At 43.5% G+C, this 20,873-nt stretch overlaps 1 protein-coding gene across 1 annotated transcript; it reads right to left on the bottom strand.

Moving 5' to 3' along the window:
• Positions 1-357: 357 nt before the first annotated feature.
• LOC100659780 (MORF4 family-associated protein 1) lies at positions 358-2,499 on the bottom strand. Its single transcript, XM_064286235.1, has 2 exons — positions 1,854-2,499; positions 358-1,365 (listed from the first exon to the last, which is right to left on the bottom strand). The coding sequence occupies exon 1, from the start codon at positions 2,233-2,235 to the stop codon at positions 1,864-1,866; it is 372 nt and encodes a 123-aa protein (XP_064142305.1). The 5' UTR covers positions 2,236-2,499; the 3' UTR covers positions 358-1,365; positions 1,854-1,863.
• Positions 2,500-20,873: the final 18,374 nt, after the last annotated feature.

Genomic DNA, 20,873 nt, shown 5'->3' on the forward strand with positions numbered 1-20,873 from the left:
GTGGTGCCTCTACTGTATGTGCCCCCTCCCCCCTACATCTTACTGCTATGTCCATAGTGAAAGGACTACAACACATTCTGTTATCTGCTGAAAAGTGAAGGCACTTTGGCTCCCTGAAGGCAGGAGTCTGGACCACAGGATCCTTTGTGATTCCTCCTACACTGAGAGCTGTCTGCTCATCCCTTGGGCAGTTCCTACAGCAGCGCCCCGAGATCAAACCTCCCCACAAGGAGAGGCTTACAGAGAGCCTCCTAAACCATATGTAGTTCATACCCCACTTGACAGTGAGAGCCAAGGATAAAGAAGGTTTCCTTCTGAAAGAAATTAGACTTTTCAATGAATCACTTTTTGGTTGTCTTTTCAAGCAAATGAATACTTTTATTAACATGGTAAGTTTTTTTTTTTAAAACATGGCAGGGTTTTGACCTCAAATATTTGTCAGGTCTGCGACTCAAATGAACTTACAGCTGGACAACTTATGAACCTTCAGGATGCCTCTTTCTTGTCCAGTTTAGGGTCCAATGCAGACAGTTCCATGCTTCCGTTCTCCAGCCCTCAAAGGCCTCTGCACATATTTCTTTCATTTTATGCCCAGAACCCCCGTGTACAGAATACCAAAATCTCATCTGCTATTCTAGTTGCTATGTCAAATAAAGCTGAGTTAGGCTGTCCAAACAAACTGACCAGACAGGTTACATGAGATAATGTGCCACAGGAAATTTGAGTTTTGAAAATACATCTCTCCTCCTTTGGTCTCACACAGAAATGAAGTCCCAAAACACAGACAACGCCATCCTCCAGCCCGTCTTCTGATTCATCTCCATCCCAGCCAGATCAGCCCATTCACGCCACAACTGAAGTCCGGTCCCTTCCTCAGCTTCTTCAGCAGTCGCGGCATGGAGATGTCTTCCTGAACGAATGCAGCTCTTCGAGCACCTCCGGAGCCGGAGACCTCCAGCTCTGAGGCTCACGTGTCACAGAGACCCAAAGTTCCAGGGAGCTTACCAGGCCACACAGGAAAGAGCAAAGCACCTCAAAATTTAAAAATAACCACCCAAGCCCAGGAACAAATGTGACTGCTACAAGAGCTTACAGTCTAGGCCCTAATTCCCTTATATGAGCGCATTTTCCAAATAAAAGTTATTTCCCAAAACAAAAACAGTCAACAATCAAAACTCATATCGAGGTCATTAACCACAGACCAAAGCAGAAACGTAGTGTAAGTGCAGACAGAAGGTGGGGAAAACAAAGGAAAGAAAAAAAAAAAAAAGGGAGCGAGAGAAAGCAACAGGCTCTCTGGTTGTTTCAACTTCTCCAGGGTGTCAGCCAATCTCCACCAGTCGACCAGATCCACTGGCTGTAAACCTAAAGCGCAATCAGGAGAAAATTCCCACCGAGAGGTTAGTCCTGAGGGAAAAACAAGCCCCAAATCCTCGCGAACTGAATCACGCAGGGGCCACCTCTGCTGGGACGCCACGAAGCTCACTGCAGCCTTCCGGCAAGATCTGGGGCTGTCCAACGACTCTGCTTCTCCCCTCCCCTGCCCGATGGCCTAGGTTGTGTCTCTGCTCCCTCGGCAACGGCCACATCGCCTTATTATCCACAATTACGCTGAATGCGGCCTTCGGTTTGAACCAAACCCACACCGCGCAAAAATAAGCCAACAAACCGCCCCCCCACTTAACTTCCCTAATTGTCAGGGTGAAAAAGAAAAGCTTTAACACGGTGTCTGCTGGGGCTCCGCTCACGTCGCCCTTCCCGACGCCCGTGGCCCCTGCCCCGCTCCCAGCCCACGGGATCAGCGCTTCTCCCCCCGGCGGCTCGCAGGTGTGCGGCGACTCCTCCTCACTCACCGCCCCGCGCTCAGGACGACTCGCTCCTCTCTATCCGCCGCACCAGCTCCACCAGCATCTCTGCCATCTTCGCCATCTCCCTGGCCTTCTCCTCGGCCTTGTCGCCCCTCGCGGCCGCGCCGTCGTCGGGGTCCTGGAGGTGGTTCAGCGCGCTCTCCTCCGACGCCTCCACCTGCGTCTTGATCTGGATGAGCATATTGTCCATCTCCCACAGCTTGCCCCGGGTCCGCAGGTAGGCCCGGCCGCGCTCGCGGGTCAGCGCCGCGATGTCCTCCCGCATCTCGTGGATAACCGGCAGCAGGAACTGCTCGAAGTCCTCCTCGGGCTCCAGCACCTCCACCTCCTCGGGCTCCGCCAGCTCCACCACGTCCAGGGGCCGCATCTTCTGCTGCTTCGGGGCCGCGGGGCCGACGACTGCCGGGGAGACGCGAGTGGGGACCGCTGCGCTTACCAGCGGAGCTCCAGAATACTCCCGAAAACTTTCAGCCCTTTTAAACTTCTCGCCTCAGGGAAGCCGCGGGCAGACGCGACTGGCAAGCTGAGAAACGGCGAACAAAATGGAGTCCCGGCCGTCAAGCAGCGCTCTGCGCGTTGCGGCCTTTCACAACGCGGCCGTGCCTCTTTACGGTCACGCCGCTGGAAGGCGCTAGGGGAGGGCGCGCGCCCGTCAATAAAGGGGAGGCAGCCGGCCCGCCGCGCCTGCGCGCCCGCTCGCCGTCGTCCGCCCCTTCTGCGCCGTGCCACGCCCACCTCGTCCCGGTTTGCCGAGCGGGCCCTTCCAGTGGCCGCCTGCTGGCGTTTACGCCTGTTCAGGTCTAAGCGCAACCCTCCTACGTTAGAAGCGGCGCACCCTACGTCATAATGTAGCCGGCGGCTGTGACGTCCCCGGGCCAACGCTCACAGCCCTCTCTCTTCAGTGCAGCCGCTTTAAGCTTACTTTTCATTCTTCTCCGACTCCAGTCAGAAGTGGCGGGGAGCCTTCCACCACACTGAGGCCCCCACGCCCGAAGATAAAAGGCCTGATGTGACTCATCTTGAGGCCCTGTCCCGGCCATTTCCGGGCTTGAGACTCCCATTTGGCGTCTTCTCATTGGGCTGTGTCCCTAACGCCCTGAGCAGAGCTGGGCACACGTTAGCAAATTTGCTTTGACATTCACGTCAGCACAGAATTTTAAGAAAGGATATGTTAATTTCAGAGGCCTGGACCCAGTCCCAGAACAGCAATACAAATTTGGAATCTCGGTTGCACAAGTGCCATAGGTTCCAAGGTCCTCAACGCAAAACTGGTCAGAGAAGTCCTGTGTTTCCCCAGAATGGATCTGTGGGAGCCAACGCCGGGCCTTGATCAGTTGGGCTTCCTGCGGTTGGAGGTCTGGGTGGTGCATTCTCTCTGCACCTAGCATGGCTAGGGTCCACCATGCCAGTGGCGCCCCCATCCCATCGCAGAGACCGACTGAGAAGCCCCACTGGTGTGTTTGGAGCCTTGGAAAGGGAGTCTACAGAACATCTGTGGTGATGTGTCGGGGGTGGGGGGGGGGAGGGCGGGATCTGGGGTGAGTTCTACTTTCTTCTTAATGCTTTCCTCAACTGTTTAAAGTTTTGTTGGCTACAAGCTTGATTAAAAGTTGTCCGGGGTACAGCTGCTGTGGAGAACGGTTTGGAGGTTCCTCAAAAAGTTCAATATAGAATTACCATATGACTCAAGAAATGAAGGCAGAAACCTGTACACCAGTGTTCATTGCAGCATTATTCACAATAGCCAAAAGGTGGAAACAACCCAAGTGCCCATCAACAGAAGGTGGATAAACAAAATGTGCTATGTACATACAATGGAATATTACTCCACCATAAAGAGAAATGAAGTCCTGATGCACACCACAGCATGGATGAACCTTGAAAACATTATGCTGAGTAAAATAAGTCAGTTGCAAAAGGATGAATACTGCATCATCTTACTTATAAGAAATCAGCAAATATATAGAAACTAAAGATTATAAGTGATTATCGGGTAGGATGAGGGGGAAAAGGGAAATTTTTGCTTAGGGGAAAGTGAATTTATGTTGTTGGTGGAATAATTTGGAAAAGGAGAGTGAGAATGGTTGTATAATATGCAGAATGTAATCAATGTCATTGAATGATACGTGTAGAAATTATTGAATTGTTCAATGTTTTGTGTATATTTTCGCCACAATGGAAAAATGTCTCCTGTGGTGCCCATGAGCCCCAGCTGGGCCAGTGCTTCCTGGGGTCTCAAACTCTTCCCCATACACCTTCTGGTCTTGCTGCCCAGAAATCCTCGCCAGTCTCCCGATGGTCCATTCTTGGCATTGAGCCTTTCCTAGTTCTGTTTCCTGGGTGCCATTCTCATCTCTTCCCCCCTTCCCTGTCATTGTTATCCTTTCTCCCAGGGCCCCCACTGGTGTCCCTTAGAAAAGGTGCTCACTCTCTCTAGGGCCCAACCCATACCCTGTGCACCCTTCAGCCTGTCTGACAGTGTCTGGCTGACATCTACGAGGTGCAGGTTATTGGCAGACTGCACCCTTGGGGACCTATAAAACCTGATCATCAGAATCGTCGCCAATCTCACCCCTAGGAATAACTCCTCTGTCACAAACCCTAAAATTTGGGATGCTTCCCCAAACTCTACTTCTCTGGACTGTAATGACTTACGAACATCGGGACGCCATGTGTCCATGTCAAATATGATGCCCACAACAGGCAAATACCCCTTGTCCACACCCTGCCCACTGCCTGGGCATCCATTGGCCAAGAGAGTTTGCTTCCTTTTTCATGGAATCAGGGTTTCACTGGCAACACACAGCTCCCAAGCCCTTTGGAGGGACCACCAGAGGCCTGCCCCAGCAGGTGGAGGGGACGTGTGAAAGCTGGGGACAGGGAAAAAGAAAGACTGAAGAAGAAGTGACGCATTTAAGTTGTGATTTTGGCAAAGAATACTGAATATACCACGGACTGCTAGTTTTTGTTATTAGGTGCCATTGAGTCGGTTCCAACTCATAGCGACACTTTGTACAACAGAATGAAACCCTGCCCAATCCTGGGCCATTCTCACCATCGTCATTATGCCTGAGCCTCTGTGTTAATCTATCTCCTTGAGGGTCTTACTCTTTTTCAGTGACCCTTTACCAAGCATGATGTCTTTCTCCAGGGACTGGTCCCTCCTGATAACATGTCCAAAGTACGTGAGACGCAGTTTCGCCATCCTTGCTTCTAATGAGCATTCTGGCTGTACTTCCTCCAAGACAGATTTGTTTGTTCTTCTGGCAGTCCATAGTATATTCAGTATTCTTTGACAGCACCGTAATTCAAAGGCATCAATTCTTCTTTGGCCTTCCTTATTCATTGTCCAGCTTTCATATGCATATGAGGCAATTGAAAACACCATGACCTGGGTCAGGTACGCCTTCATCCTTAGAGTGACATCTTTGCTTTTTAACACTTTAAAGAGATCTTTTGCAGCAGATTTGCCCAATGCGATGCATCCTTTGATTTTTTTTGTACTTTAGATGAAGGTTTACGGAACAAACTAGTTTCTCATTAAACAGTTAGTACACATATTGTTTTATGACATTGGTTAACAACCCATGGCATGTCAACACTCTCCCTTCTCAACCTTGGGTTCTTTCTCTTTTACCAGCTTTCCTGTTCCCTCTGGACTTCTAGTCCTTGCCCCTGGGCTGGTGTGCGCCTTTAGCCTTGTTTTGTTTTATGGGCGTGTCTAATCTTTGGCTGAAGGGTGAACCTCGGGAGTGACTTCATTACTGAGTTAAAAGGGTGTCTGGGGGCCGTGCTCTCAGGTTTTTCCAGTCTCTGTCAGACTAGTAAGTCTCTTTTTTTGTGTGTTAGAATTGTGTTCTACATTTTCCTAAAGTTCTGCCTGGGACCCTCTGTTGTGATCCCCGTTAGAGCAGTTGGTGGTGGTAGCCAGTCTGGTGGAGGCTGTGGTAGATGTGGTCTGTTAGTCCTTTGGACTAATCTTTCCCTTGTATCTTTAGTTTTCTTCATTGTCCCTTGCTCCCGAAGGGGTGAGACCAGTGTTGTATCTTAGATGGCTGCTCACAGGCTCTTAAGACCCGAGACACTGCTCACCAAAGTAGAATGTAGAATGTTTTCTTTATAAGCTATGTTATGCCAATTGAGCTAGATGTTCCCTGAGACCATGGTCCCCACAGCCCTCAGCCCAGCAATTCGGTCCCTCAGGGAGTTCGGATGTGTCTATGGAGCTACCATGGCCCTGCCTTGTACAAGTTGTGCTGGCTTCCCCAGTATTGTGTACTGTCGTACCCTTCACCAAAGTTACCACTGATCTATTGCCCATTTTTGTGTTTTTTCATCCCCACCACTCCTTCCCTTGTAACCATCAAAGATTGTTTCTTTTTGTGTGTAAACCTTTTCATGAGTTTTGACGGTAGTGGTCTCATACAATACTTGTCATTCTGTGATTGACTTATTTCACTCAGCATAATGCCCTCCAGATTCCTCCATGTTATGAGGTGCTTCACAGATTCATCATTGTTCTTTATTGTTGCACAATACTCCATTGTGTGTATGTACCATAGTTTGTTTATCCATTCATCTGTTGATGGGCATCCAGGTTGTTTCCATCTTTTTGCTATTGTGAACAATGCTGCAGTGAACATGAGTGTGCATATGTTTATTTGTGTGATGGCTCTTAATTCTCTGGGATATATTCCTAGAAGTGGAATTGCTGGATCATATGGTATTTCTATGTCTAGCTTTCTAAGGAAGCACCATATCGTTTTCCAAAATGGTGGTATCATTTTGCCTTCCCACCAGCAGTGCATAAGAGTTCCAGTCACCCTGCAGCCTCTCCAACATTTGTTATTTCCGTTTTTTTTGATTTGTGCCAGTACTGCTGTGGTGAGTTGGTATCTCATTGTGGTTTTAATTTGCATTTCTCTAATGGCTAGCGATTGCAGGCATTTTCTCATGTGTCGGCTGCTTGAATGTCTTCTTTGGTGAAGTGTCTGTTCATTTTCTTTGCCCATTTTTTTAAAATTAATTTTTATTGTGCTTTAAGTGAAAGTTTATGAATCAAGTCAGTCTCGCATACAAAAACTTATATACACCTTTTTTTTATATACTCCTAGTTGCTCTCCCCTTAATGAGACAGAACACTCCTTCTCTCCACCCTCTATTTCCATGTCCATTCAGCCAGCTTCTGTCCCCCTCTGCCTTCTCATCTCCCCTCCAGACAGGAGCTGCCCGCATAGTCTCATGTGTCTACTTGATCCAAGAAGTCCACTCCTCACCAGTATCATTTTCTATCTCATAGTCCAGTCCAATCCCTGTCTGAAGAGTTGGCTTCGGGAATGGTTCCTGTCTTGGGCTAACAGAAGGTCTGGGGACCATTACCTCCGGGATACAACTAGTCTCAGTCAGACCATTAAGTCTGGTCTTTTTATGAGAACTTGAGGTGTGCATCCCATTGCTCTCTTGCTTCTTCAGGGGTTCTCTGTTGTGTTCCCTGTCAGGGCAGTCATCAGTTGTAGCCAGGCACCATCTAGTTCTGCTGGCCTCAGGCTAACGTAGTCTCTGATTTATGTGTCCTTTGCCCATTTTTTTAGTTGGATTATTTGTCTTTTTGTTGTAGAGGTGTTGGATTTTCTTGTAAATTTTAGAGATCAGACCTTTGTCTCATTTGTAATACCCAAAATTTTTTTCCCAGGCTGTAGGTTCTCTTTGAACTCTTTTGGTGAAGTCTTTTGATGAGCTTAAGTATTTAATTTTTAGAAGATCCCAGTTATCTAGCTTATCTTCTGAAGTTTGTGTGTTGTTGGTTATGGTATGTATCCTGTTAATGCCATGTATTAGGGCCTCTGGAAACCGTGGTGGCGTAGTGGTTAACAGCTGCAGCTACTAACCAAGAGGTCAGCAGTTCGAATCTACCTGGTGCTCCTTGGAAACTGTATTGGCAGTTCTACTCTGTCTTATAGGGTCGCTCTGAGTGAGAATTGACTCGATGGCAATGGGTAGGGTGTCTCATGTTGATTGTATTTTTTCTTCTATGAACTTTATAGTTTTTGGCTTTATATTTAGGTCTTTGATCCATTTTGAGTTAGCTTTTGTATATGGTGTGAGGTGTGGGTCCTGTTTTCATTTTTTTGCAGATGAACATCCAGTTTTGCCAGCACCATTTGTTAAAAAGACTGTCTTTTCCCCCATTTGATGGATTTTGGGCTCTCGTTGAATATCAGGTGATTGTAGGTGGATGGATTTCTATCTGGGTTCTCAATTCTGTTCCATCGGTCGATGTATCTGTTGTTGTACCAGTACCAGGCTATTTTGACTACTGTAGCTGTATAGTATGTTCTGAGGTCAGGTAGTGCCAGTCCTCCTACTTCAGTCTTCTTCAGTAGTGCTTTACTTATTCAGGGCTTCTTCCCTTTCCGTATAAAGTTAATGATTAGTTTTTCCATTTCTTTAAAGAACGTTGTTGGTATTTGGATCAGGATTGCATTGTATTTGTGAATTGCTTTGGGTAGAATTGTCATTTTCACAATGTTGAGTCTACTTATCCATGAGCATGGTATGTTTTTCCATTTATGTAGATCTCTTTTGGTTTCTTGCAGTCGTGCTTTGTAGTTTTCTTTGTATACGTCTTTTATATCCCTGGTTAGATTTATTCCTAAGTAAAAAAAAAAAAAAAAAATTATTTTTATTTTATTTTATTTTTTTAGGGGCTATTATAAATGGTATTGTTTTCCTGATTTCTTTTTCATCCTTCTCCTTATTGGTGTATGGGAACCCAACTGATTTTTATGTTTATCTTGTATCCTGCTACTCTGCTGAATATTTCTATTAGTTCTAGTAGTTTTCCCATAGAGTCTTTTGGGTTTTCTATGTATACTATCAAATCATCTGCAAACAGGGACAGTTTAACTTCTTCATTACCAATTTGTATGCTCTTTATTTCTTTTCCCTGCCTTATTGCTCTAGCTAGGACTTCCAGCACAGTGTTAAATAGGAGTGTTGATAAAGGGCATCCTTCATTTGATTTCTTGACTGCTGCTTCTATGGACATTGATTGTGGACCCAAGTAAAATGAAATCCTTGACAATGTCAATATTTTCTCCATTTATCATGAGGTTGCTTACTGGTCCAGTTGTGAGGATTTTTGATTTCTTTATGTTGAGGTGTAAATCCATACAGAAGGCTGTATTCTTTGATCTTCATCGGTAAGTGCTTCACATCCTCTTCGTTTTCAGCAAACAAGGTTGTGTCATCCGCATAATGCAGGTTGTTAATGAGTCGTCCTCCAATCCTAATGCCACGTTCTTCTTCATAGAGTCCAGCTTCTTGGGTTATTTTCACAGCATACAGATTGAATAAGTATGGTGAAAGGATACAGCCCTGCTGCACACCTTTCCTGACTTTAAACCACACGGTATCTCCTTGTTCTGTTTGAACAAATGCCTCTTGGTCTAAGTACAGGTTCCTCATGAGCACAATTAAGTGTTCTGAAATTCTCATTCTTCGTAATGTTATTTTTTGATCCACACAGTTGAACACCTTTGAAGAGTCGATAAAACACGGGTAAACATGTTTCTGATATTCTCTGCTTTCAGCCAGGATCCATCTGACATCAGCAATGATATCTCTTGTTCCATGTCCTCTTCTGAATCCAGCTTGAACTTCTGGTGGTTCCTTGTTGGTGTACTGCTACAATCACTTTTGAATGAAGTTCAGCAAAATTTTACTTGTGTGTGATATTAATGATTGTTGTTGTTCTTGTTAGGTGCTGTCGAGTCAATTCCGACTCATAGTGACCATATGCACAACAGAATGAAACACTGCCCAGCCCTGAGCCATCCTTACAATTGTTGTTATGCTTGAGCTCATTGTTGCAGCCACTGTGTCAATCCACCTCGTTGAGGGTCTTCGTCTTTTCTGCTGACCCTGTACTCTGCCAAACATGATGTCCTTCTCAGGGACTGATCCCTCCTGACAACATGTCCAAAGTATGTAAGATGCAGTCTCGCCATCCTTGCCATCCTTGCCTCTAAGGAGCATTCTGGCCGCACTTCTTCCAAGACAGATCTGTTCATTCTTTTGGCGGTCCATGGTATATTCAGTATTCTTCGCCAGCACCACAGTTCAAAGGCGTCAACTCTTCTTCGGTCTTCCTTATTCATTGTCCAGCTTCACATGCATATGATGTGATTGAAAATACCATGGCTTGGGTCAGGCGCACCTTAGTCTTCAGGGTGACATCTTTGCTCTTCAACACTTTGAAGAGGTCCTTTGCAGCAGATTTACCCAATGCAATGCATCTTTTGATTTCTTGACTGCTGCTTCCATGGCTGTTGATTGTGGATCCAAGCCAAATGAAATCCTTGACAACTTCAGTCTTTTCTCTGTTTATCATGATGTTGCTCATTGGTCCAGTTGTGAGGATTTTTGTTTTCTTTATGTTGAGGTGTAATCCATATTGAAGGCTGTGGTCTTTGATCTTCATCAGTAAGTGCTTCAAGTCCTCTTCACTTTCAGCAAGGAAGGTTGTGTCATCTGCATAATGCAGGTTGTTAATGAGTTTTTCTCCAATCCTGATGCCCCATTCTTCTTCATATAGTCCAGCTTCTCATATTATTTGTTCAGCATACAGATTAAATAGGTATGGTGAAAGAATACAACCCTGACGCACACCTTTCCTGACTTTAAACCAATCAGTATCCCCTTGTTCTGTCCGAACAACTGTCTCTTGATCTATGTAAAGGTTCCTCATGAGCACAACTAAGTGTTCTGGAATTCCCATTCTTCGCAGTGTTATCCATAGTTTGTTATGATCCACACAGTCCAATGCCTTTGCACAGTCAATAAAACACAGGTAAACCTCCTTCTGGTATTCTCTGCTCTCAGCCAGGATCCATTTGACATCAGCCGTGATATCAGTGGTTCCACATCCTGTTCTGAAACCGGCCTGAATTTCTGGCAGTTCCCTGTTCATATACTGCTGCAACCGTTTTTGAATAATCTTCAGCAAAATTTTGCTTGCGTGTGATATTAATGATATTGTTCTTTATTTTCCACATTCAGTTGGATCACCTTTCTTGGGAATAGGCATAAATATGGATCTCTTCTAGTCAGTTGTCCAGGAAGCTGTCTTCCATATTTCTTGGCATAGACGAGTGAGCACCTCCAGCGCTGATCTGTTTGTTGAAACATCTCAGTTGATATTCCATTGATTCCTGGAGCCTTGTTTTTTGGCAATGCCTTCAGAGCAGCTTGGACTTCTTCCTTCAGTATCATCGGTTCCCAATCATATGCCACCTGTTGAAATGGTTGAATATCGACTAATTCTTTTTGGTATAATGACTCTGTGTATTCCTTTCTATCTTCTTTTGATGCTTCCTGTATCGTTTAATATTTTCCCCCATGGAATCCTTCGCTATTGCAACTCAAGGCTTGAATTTTTTCTTCAGTTTTTTCAGCTTGAGAAACGCTGAGCGTGTTCTTCCCTTTTGGTTTTCCATCTCCAGCTCTTTACACATGTCATTACAATACTTTGTCTTCTCGAGAGGCCCTTTGACTAGGAAGATGGACCCGGCAGTCTACTTCTGAAAAGCATTAGCTGGTGAAAACCTTATGAATAGCAGCGGAACATTGTCTGATATTAATGATACTGTTTGGTAATTTCTGCATTCTGTTGGATTGCCTTTCCTTGGGATGTGTACACATATGGGATTTCTTCCAGTTGGTTGGCTGTGAATCTAGGAAAATTGAAAATCATCAAAAATGAAATGGAATGCATAAGCATTGATATCCTAGGCATTAGTGAACTGAAATGGACTGGTGTTGGCCATTTTGAATCAGACAATCGTATGGTCTATATGCTGGGAATGACAAATTGGAGAGAAAGAACATTTCAAGATATATCCTGAAGTACAACACTGTCAGTGATAGGATAATATCCATATGCCAGTTCATGATATTATCCTTTCAGTGATAGGTTAACATCCATACGCCTACAAGTAAGACCAGTTAATGTGACTATTATTCAAATTTATGCACCAGCCACTCAGGCCAAAGATGAGGATATTGAAGATTTTTACAAACTTCTGCAGTCTGAAATTGATCAAACTTGCAGTCAAGATGCATTGATAATTACTGGCATTTGGAATTCAAAAGTTGGAAACAAAAAAAGATTGATAGTTGGAAAACATGGCCTTGGTGATAGAAATGACACCAGAGATTGCATGATAGCATTTTGCAAGACTAATGACTTCCTCATTGCAGATATCTTTTTCACCAACATAAACGGTTACTGTAGACATGGATCTCACCAAATGGAATACACAGAAATCAGATCGAATACATCTGTGGAAAGAGATGATAGAAAAGCTCAATATCATCAGGCACAACAAGGCCAGGGGCCAACTGTGGAATAGACCATCAATTGCTCGTATGCAAGTTCATGTTGAAGTTGAAAAAAATTAGAACAAGTTCACAAGAGCCAAAGTACGACCTTGAGTATATTCCACCTGAATTTAGGGACCATCTCAAGAACAGATTTGATGCATTAAACACTAATGACCGTAGACCAGCTGAGTTGTTGAATGACATCAAGGACATCATTGATGAAGAAACCAAGAGGTCCTTAAAAAGACAAGAAAGAAAGAAAAGACCAAAATGGATGTCAGAAGAGACTCTGAAAGTTGCTCTTGAACATAGAGTAGCTAAAGCAAAAGGAAGAAATGATGAAGTAAAAGAGCTGAACAGAAGATTTCAAAAGGCAGCTCAAGAAGACAAAACAAACCAAAAAAACCCAAATCCGTTGCCATCGACTTGATCCCGACTCACAACGATCCTGTAGGATAGAGTAGAACTGCCCCATAGAGTTTCCAAGGAGTGCCTGGTGGATTCGAACTGCCGACCTTTTGGTTAGCAGATGTAGCTCTAAACCACTATGCCACCAGGGTTTCTAAGAAGACAAAGTAAAATATTATTATGAAATGTGCAAAAGACCTGGAGACAGAAAACCAAAAGGGAAGAACATGCTTGGCATTTCTCAAGCTGAAAAACTGAAGAAAAAATTTAAGCCTTGAGTTGCAATATTGAAGGATTCTACTGGGGAAATATCAAATGATGCAGGAAGCATCACAAGAAGATGGAAGGAATACACAGAGTCACTGTGCCAAAAAGAATTGGTCGACATTCAACCATTTCAGGAGGTAGCATACGATCAAGAACTGATGGTACTGAAGGAGGAGGTCCAAGCTGCACTGAAAGCACTGGTGGAAAACAAGCCTCCAGGAACTGACAGATACCAGTTGAGACGTTTCAACAAATGGATGCAGCACTGGAAGTGCTCACTCATCTATGCCAATTAATTTGGAAGACAACACGGATTGCTAGAAGAAGGAACAAATCTGTCTCGGAGAAAGTACAATTAGAATACTCTTTAGAAGTGAGGATGGAGAGACTTCATCTGGCTTACTTTTTTTTTTTATATATAATTTTTATTGTGCTTTAAGTGAAAGTTTACAAATCAAGTCAGTCTCTCACACAAAAACCCATATACACCTTGCTACACACTCCCAATTACTCTCCCCCTAATGAGACAGCCTGCTCTCTCCCGCCACTCTCTCTTTTCGTGTCCATTTCACCAGCTTCTAACCCCCTCCACCCTCTCATCTCCGCTTCAGGCAGGAGATGCCGACATAGTCTCAAGTGTCCCCCTGATCCAAGAAGCTCACTCCTCACCAGCATCCCTCTTCAACCCATTGTCCTGTCCGATCCATGTCTGAAGAGTTGGCTTCGGGAATGGTTCCTGTCCTGGGCCAACAGAAGGTCTGAGGGCCATGACCAATGGGGTCCTCCTAGTCTCAGTCAGAACATTAAATCTGGTCTTAGGAGAATTTGAGGTCTGCATCCCACTGCTCTCCTGCTCCCTCAGGGGTTCTCTGTTGTGTTCCCTGTCAGGGCAGTCATCGGTTGTAACCAGGCACCATCTAGTTCTTCTGGTCTCAGGATGATGTAGTCTCTGGTTCATGTGGCCCTTTCTGTCTCTTGGGCTCGTAATCGCCTGTGTCCTTGGTGTTCTTCATTCTCCTTTGATCCAGGTGGATTGAAACCAATTGATGAATTTTAGATGGCTGCTTGCTAGAGTTTAAGACCCTAGATGCCACTCTTCAAAGTGGGATGCAGAACGTTTTCTTAATAAATTTTGTTATGCCAATTGACTTAGATGTCCCCTGAAACCATGGTCCCCAGGCCCCTGCCCCTGCTACGCTGGCCTTTGAAGCATTCAGTTTATTCAGGAAACATCTTTGCTTTTGCTTTAGTCCAATTGTGCTGACCTCCCCTGTATCATGTGCTCTCTCCCTTCACCTAAAGTAGTTCTTATCTACTATCTAATTAGTGAATGTTCCTCTCCCCTCCTCCCTCCCTCCCCCCTCTCGTAACCACAAAAGAATGTTTTCTTCTCAGTTTAAACTATTTCTCAAGTTCTTATAATAGTGGTCTTATACAGTATTTGTTCTTTTGCAACTGACTAATTTCACTCAGCATAATGCCTTCCAGGTTCCTCCATGTTATGAAATGTTTTACAGATTTCTCACTGTTCTTTATTGATACGTAGTATTCCATTGTGTGAATATACCATGATTTATTTATCCATTTATCCACTGATGGGCACCTTGGTTGCTTCCATCTTTTTGCTATTGTAAACAGTTCTGCACTAAACATGGGTGTGCCTATATCTGTTCATGTAAAGGCTGTTATTTCTCTAGGATATATTCCAAGGACTGGGATTGCAGGATCGTATGGTAGTTCTATTTAAGCTTTTTAAGGAAGTACCAAATCGATTTCGAAAGTGCTTGTACCATTTGACGTTCCCACCAGCAGTGTAGAAGTGTTCCAGTCTCTGCACAGCCTCTCCAACATTTATTGTTTTGTGTTTTTTGGGTTAATGCCAGCCTTGTTGGAGTGCGATGAAATCTCATTGTAGTTTTGATCTGCATTTCTCTAATGGCTAATGATCGTGAACATTTCCTCATATATCTGTTAGCTACCTGAATGTCTTCTTTGGTGAAGTGTCTATTCATATCTTTTGCCCATTTTTTAATTGGGTAATTTGTCTTTTTGTAGTTGAGTTTTTGCAGTATCATGTAGATTTTAGAGATCAGGTGCTGATCAGAAATGTCATAGCTAAAAACTTTTTCCCAGTTTGTAGGTAGTCTTTTTACTCTTTTGGTGAAGTCTTTGGATGAGCATAGGTATTTGATTCCTAGGAGCTTCCAGTTATTTAGTTTTTCTTCTACATTCTTTATAATGTTTTGTATACTGTTTATGCCATGTATTGGGGCTCCTAACATTGTCCCTATTTTTTCTTCCATGATCTTTATTGTTTTGGATTTTATATTTAAGTCTTTGGTCCATTTTGAGTGAGCTTTTGTACATGGAGTGAGGTATGGGTCATGTTTCATTTTTTTTGCAGATAGATATCCAGTTATGCCAGCACCATTTGTTAAAAAGACTGACTTTTCCCCATTTAACTGTTTTGGGGCCTTTGTCAAATATCAACTACTCATATGTGGATGGATTTATGTCTGGATTCTCAATTCTGTTCCGTTGGTCCATGTATCTGTTGTTGTGCCAGTACCAGCCTGTTCTGACTACTGTGGCAGTATAATAGGTTCTAAAATCAGGTAGCGTGAGGCCTCTCACTTTGTTCTTCTTTTTCAGTAATGCTTTATTTATCCGGGGCCTCTTTCCCTTCCATGTGAAGTTGGTGATTTGTTTCTCCATCTCATTAAAGAATGTCATTGGGATTTGGATCAGAATTGCATTAAATGTATAGATCGCTTTTGGTAGAATAGGCATTTTTATAATGTTAAGTCTTCCTATCCATGAGCAACGTATGTTTTTCCACTTATGTAAGTCTCTTGGTTTCTTGCAGAAGTGTACTGTAGTTTTCCTTGTATAAGTCTTTTACATCTCTGGTAAGATTTATTCCTAAGTATTTTATCTTCTTGGGGGCTTCTGTAAATGGCATGGATTTGGTGATTTCCTCTTCAATGTTCTCTTTGTTGGTGTAGAGGAATCCAACTGATTTTTGTATGTTTATCTTGTATCCCGATACTCTGCTGAATTCTTCTATTAGTTTCAGTAGTTTTCTGGAGGATTCTTAGGGTTTTCTGTGTATAAGATCATGTCATCTGTAAATAGAGATACTTTGACTTCTTTCTTGCCAATGTAGATGCACTTTATTTCTTTATCCAGCCTAATTACTCTGTCTAGGACTTCTAGCACAGTGTTGAATAAGAGTGGTGATAAAGGGCATCCTTGTCTGGCTCCAGATCTCAATGGGAAAGTTTTCAGGCTCTCTCCATTTAAGGTGATGTTGGCTGTTGCCTTTGTATAAATCATCTGGCTTACTTTTGACATGTCATCAGGAAGGATCAATCCCTGGAGAAGGACATCATGCTTGGTAAAGTAGAGGGTCAGCGAAAAAGAGGAAGACCCTCAATGAAATAGATTGACACAGTGGCTGCAACAATGGGGTCAAACACAGCAATGATTGTGAGGATGGTTCAGGACCAGGCAACATTTTGTTCTGTTGTGGCTGTTCTGTTCTGGGGTGGCTGTGAGTCAGAGCTGACTTGGCAGCACCTAACAGTAACAGAGGGAAAATGGTGAGCCACTGGTGAAACTCTGTGGCCTTATTGGGGTCCAGTGGGACTGCCTCTTTTCACCCAACCCGCAGAGCCACTTGTTTCAAAAAGAGGAGACTTGCAGAGTTCCCGAGAAGAGGGGTGTAGCCAGGGACCTGCAGCCCTTCCCCATTTCTCCCAACACAGCTGGGCAACTTGACATTCAGGAAGGGGCACAGCAAGTCACCACAATGGCTCAATAATAACGGCCATAATCTATTAACCCTATCTACTATTGGAAAGTCTGTCAGCTTGTTGTACTGTGGGGACGTGGGTTTTGTTGTGATGCTAGGAGCTATGCCACTGGTATTCAGATACCAACAGGGTCACTCATGGCTGACAGGTTTCAGCTGATCTCCCAGACTAAGAGAGACTAGGAAGAAGGATCCAGCAGTCTACTTCTGAAAAGAGTTAGCCGCTGAAAACCTTATGAATAGCAGCGGAACATTGTCTGATAATAGTGCTGGAAGATGAGCCCCCCAGGTTGGAAGGCGCTCAAAAGATGACTGGGGAAGAGCAAACTCCTCAAAGTAGAGTTGACCTTACTGATGTGGATGGAGTCAAGCCTTTGGGACCTTCATTTGCTGATGTGGCATGACTCAAAAGGAGAAGAAACAGCTGCAAACATCCATTTATAATCGGAACCTGGAATGTACAAAATATGAACCTAGGAAAATGGGAAGTCGTCAAAAATGGAATGGAACACATAAAGATTGATATCCTAGGCATTAGTGAGCTGAAATGGACTGGCATTGCCCATTTTGAATTGGACAATCATATGGTCTACTATGCCAGGAATGACAACCTGAAGAGGAATATTTTGGATTCATCGTCAAAAAGAACATTTCAAGATGTATCCTGAAGTACAATGCTGTCAGTGATAGGATAATATCCATATGCCAGTTAATGATATTATCCTGTTATACAGGAAAATTATTATTTAAATTTATGCACTAATCACTAAGGCCAAAGATGAAGATATTGAAGATTTTTACCAGCTTCTGCAGTCTGAAATTGATCGAACATGCGATCAGGATGCTTTGATAATTACTGGTGATTGTAATGTGAAAGTTGGAAACAAAGAATAAGGGGTCGGTAGTTGGAAAATATGACCTTGGTGATAGAAAGAATGCTGGAGATCACATGATTGAATTTTGCAAGACCAATGACTTCTTCATCGCAAAGACCGTTTTTCACCAACATAAACGGTGACTATACATGTGGACCTCATCAGATGGAACACACAAGAATCAAATCGACTACATCTGTGGAAAGAGACGATGGAAAAGCTCAGTATTATCAGTCAGAACAAGGTCAGGGGCTGACTGCAGAATGAACCATTAATTGCTCATATGCAATTTCAAGTTGAAACTGAAGAAAATTAGAACAAGTCTGCAAGAGTGAAAGTATGATCCTGAGTATATCCCACCTAAATTGAGAGACCATTTCAAGAATAGATTTTACTTGTTGAACACTGATGATGGACGACTAGATGAGTTGTGGAATGACATCAAGGACTTCATCCATGAAGAGAGCAAGAGATCATTAAAAAGACAGGAAAGAAAGAAAAGAACAAAATGGATGGCAGAGAGATTCTGAAATTTGCTCTTGAACGTTGAGTAGCTAAAGCAGAAGGAAAAAATGATGAAGTAAAAGAACTGAAGTGAATATTTCAAAGGGTGGCCCATGAAGACAAAGTAAACTATTACAATACGGGTGCAAAGAGCTGGAGATAGAAAACCAAAAGGGAAGAACATGCTCGGTGTTTCTCAAGCTGAAAGAATTGAAGAAAATATTCAAGCCTCGAGTTGGAATAGTGAAGATTCCATTAGGAAAATATTAAATGATGCAAGAAGCATCAAAAGAAGATGGAAGGAATACACAGAGTCATTATACCAAGAAGAATTAGTTGACGTTCAACCATTTCAAGAGGTGGCATATGATCAGGAACCGATCGTACTGAAGGAAGAAGTCCAAGCTGCTCTGAAGGCCTTGGCGAAAAACAAGGCTCCAGGAACTGACAGAATATCAACTGAGATATTTCAACAAACAGATTCAGCACTGGAAGCGCTCACTCATCTATGCCAAGAAATTTTGAAGACAGCTACCTGGCCAACCGAGTGGGAGAGATCCATATTTATGCCTGTTCCCAAGAAAGGTGATCCAACTGAATGCAGAAAGTATCGAACAATATCATTAATATCACATGCAAGTAAAATTTTTCTGTAGATCACGCAAAAGCAGCTGCAGCAGTATATCGACAGGGGACCTCCAGAAATTCAGGCTGGATTCAGAAAAGGATGTGGAATCAGGGATATCATTGCTGATGTCAGATGGATCCTGGCTGAAAGCAGAGAATACCAGAAAGATGTTTACCTGTGTTTTATTGACTATGCAAAGGCTTTTGACTGTATGGATCATAACAAATTATGAATAACATTGTGGAGAATGGGAATTCCAGAACACTTCATTGTGCTCATGAGGAACCTGTACGTAGATCAAGAGGCAGTTGTTCGAAAAGAACAATGGGATATTTGGGTGGTTTAAAGTCAGGAAAGGTGTGCATCAGGGCTATATCCTTTCACCATACCTATTCAGTCTGTATGTTGACGAAATAATCCCAGAAGCTGTACTGTATGAAGATGAACCAGGCATCAGGATTGGAGGAAGGCTTATTAACCACCTGCGATATGCAGATGGTGCAACCTTGCTTGCTGAAAGTGAAGAGGACTTGAAGCACTTACTAATGAAGATCAAAGACCACAGCCTTCAGTGTGGGTTACACCTCAACATAAAGAAAACAAAAATCCTCACAACTGGACCAAGGAGCAACATCGTGATAAATGGAGAAAAGACTGAAGTTGTCAAGGATTTCATTTTACTTGGATCCACAATCAACAGCCATAGAATCAGCAGTCAAGAAATCAAAAGATGCATTGCGTTGGGCAGGTCTGCTGTGAAAGACCTATTTAAAGTGTTGAAAAGCAAAGATGTCACCTTGAAGACTAAGGTGTGCCTGACCCAATCCATGGCATAAAGCATGGCTAACACCTGACGTAAACCATGGTTCTGATCCATAGCTACCCTATGTACAACAAAATGAAACACTGCCTTGTCTGTGCCATCCTCACAGTCGCTGTTGGAGCCCATTGTTGCAGCCACTGTGTCAGTCCATCTTCTTCCCTTTTGCTGTTCCTCTACTTTATCAAGTATAATGTTCTTCTGCAGGGACTGGTCCCTCCTGATAACGTGTCCAAAGTACATGAGACAAAGTCTCGCCATCCTCACTGCTAAGGACCATTCTGGCTGTACTTCTTCTAAGACAGACTTGTTCATTCTTCTGGTGGTCCGTGGTGTGTTCAATATTCTTCACCAGTACCACAATTCAAAGGCATCAGTTCTTCTTTAGTCTTCCTTATTCATTGTCCAACTTTCACATGCATTCGAGGCAATTAAAAAGACCATGGCTTGGGTTTGGCACACCTTAGTCCTCAAAGTGACATCTTTGGGTTTTAACAGTTTAAAGAGGCCTTTTGCAGCAGATTTGCCCAATGCAATATGTCATTTAATTTCTCAACTGCTGCTTCCATGGGTGTTGATTGTGGATCCCAGTAAAATGAAATTCTTGGCAACTTCAGTCTTTTCTCCGTTTATCATGATGTTGCTTATTGGTCCAGTTGTGAGGATTTTTGTTTTCTTTGTTAAGGTGTAATCCATATGACAAGTACTTGAAGGAATATGTTAACTATGGATTTTTTTAACAAAATTTTTATCGTGCTTTAAGTGAAAGTTTACAAATAAAGTCGGACTCTCATACAAAAATTTATAAACACCTTGCTATATACTTCTAATTGCTCTCCCCCTAATGAGACAGCACACTCCTTCCCTCCACTCTCTTTTTGTGTGCATTTGGCCAGCTTCTGACCCTCTCTACCCTCTCATCTCCCCTTCAGACAAGAGATGCCAACATAGTCTCATGTGTCTATTTGATCCAAGAAGCTCATTCTTCACCAGTATCATTGTCCAATCCCTGTCTGAAGAGTTAGCTTTAGGAATGGTTCTTGTCTTGGGCTAACAGAAGGTCTGGGGACCATGACCTTGGGGTCATTCTAGTCTCAGACCATTAAGTCTGGTCTTTTTATGAGAATTTGAGGTCTGCATCCTACCGCTCTCCTGCTCCCTCAGGGGTTCTTTGTTATTTTTCCTGTCAGGGAAGTCATCCGTTGTAGCCAGGCACCATCTAGTTCTTCTGGTCTCAGGCTGATGTAGTTTCTGGTTTATGTGGCCCTTTCTGTCTCTTGGGCTCATAATTACCCTGTGTCTTTGG

This window comes from Loxodonta africana, chromosome 5, assembly GCF_030014295.1.
Source record: "Loxodonta africana isolate mLoxAfr1 chromosome 5, mLoxAfr1.hap2, whole genome shotgun sequence".
Classification (NCBI taxonomy): Eukaryota; Metazoa; Chordata; class Mammalia; order Proboscidea; family Elephantidae; genus Loxodonta; species Loxodonta africana.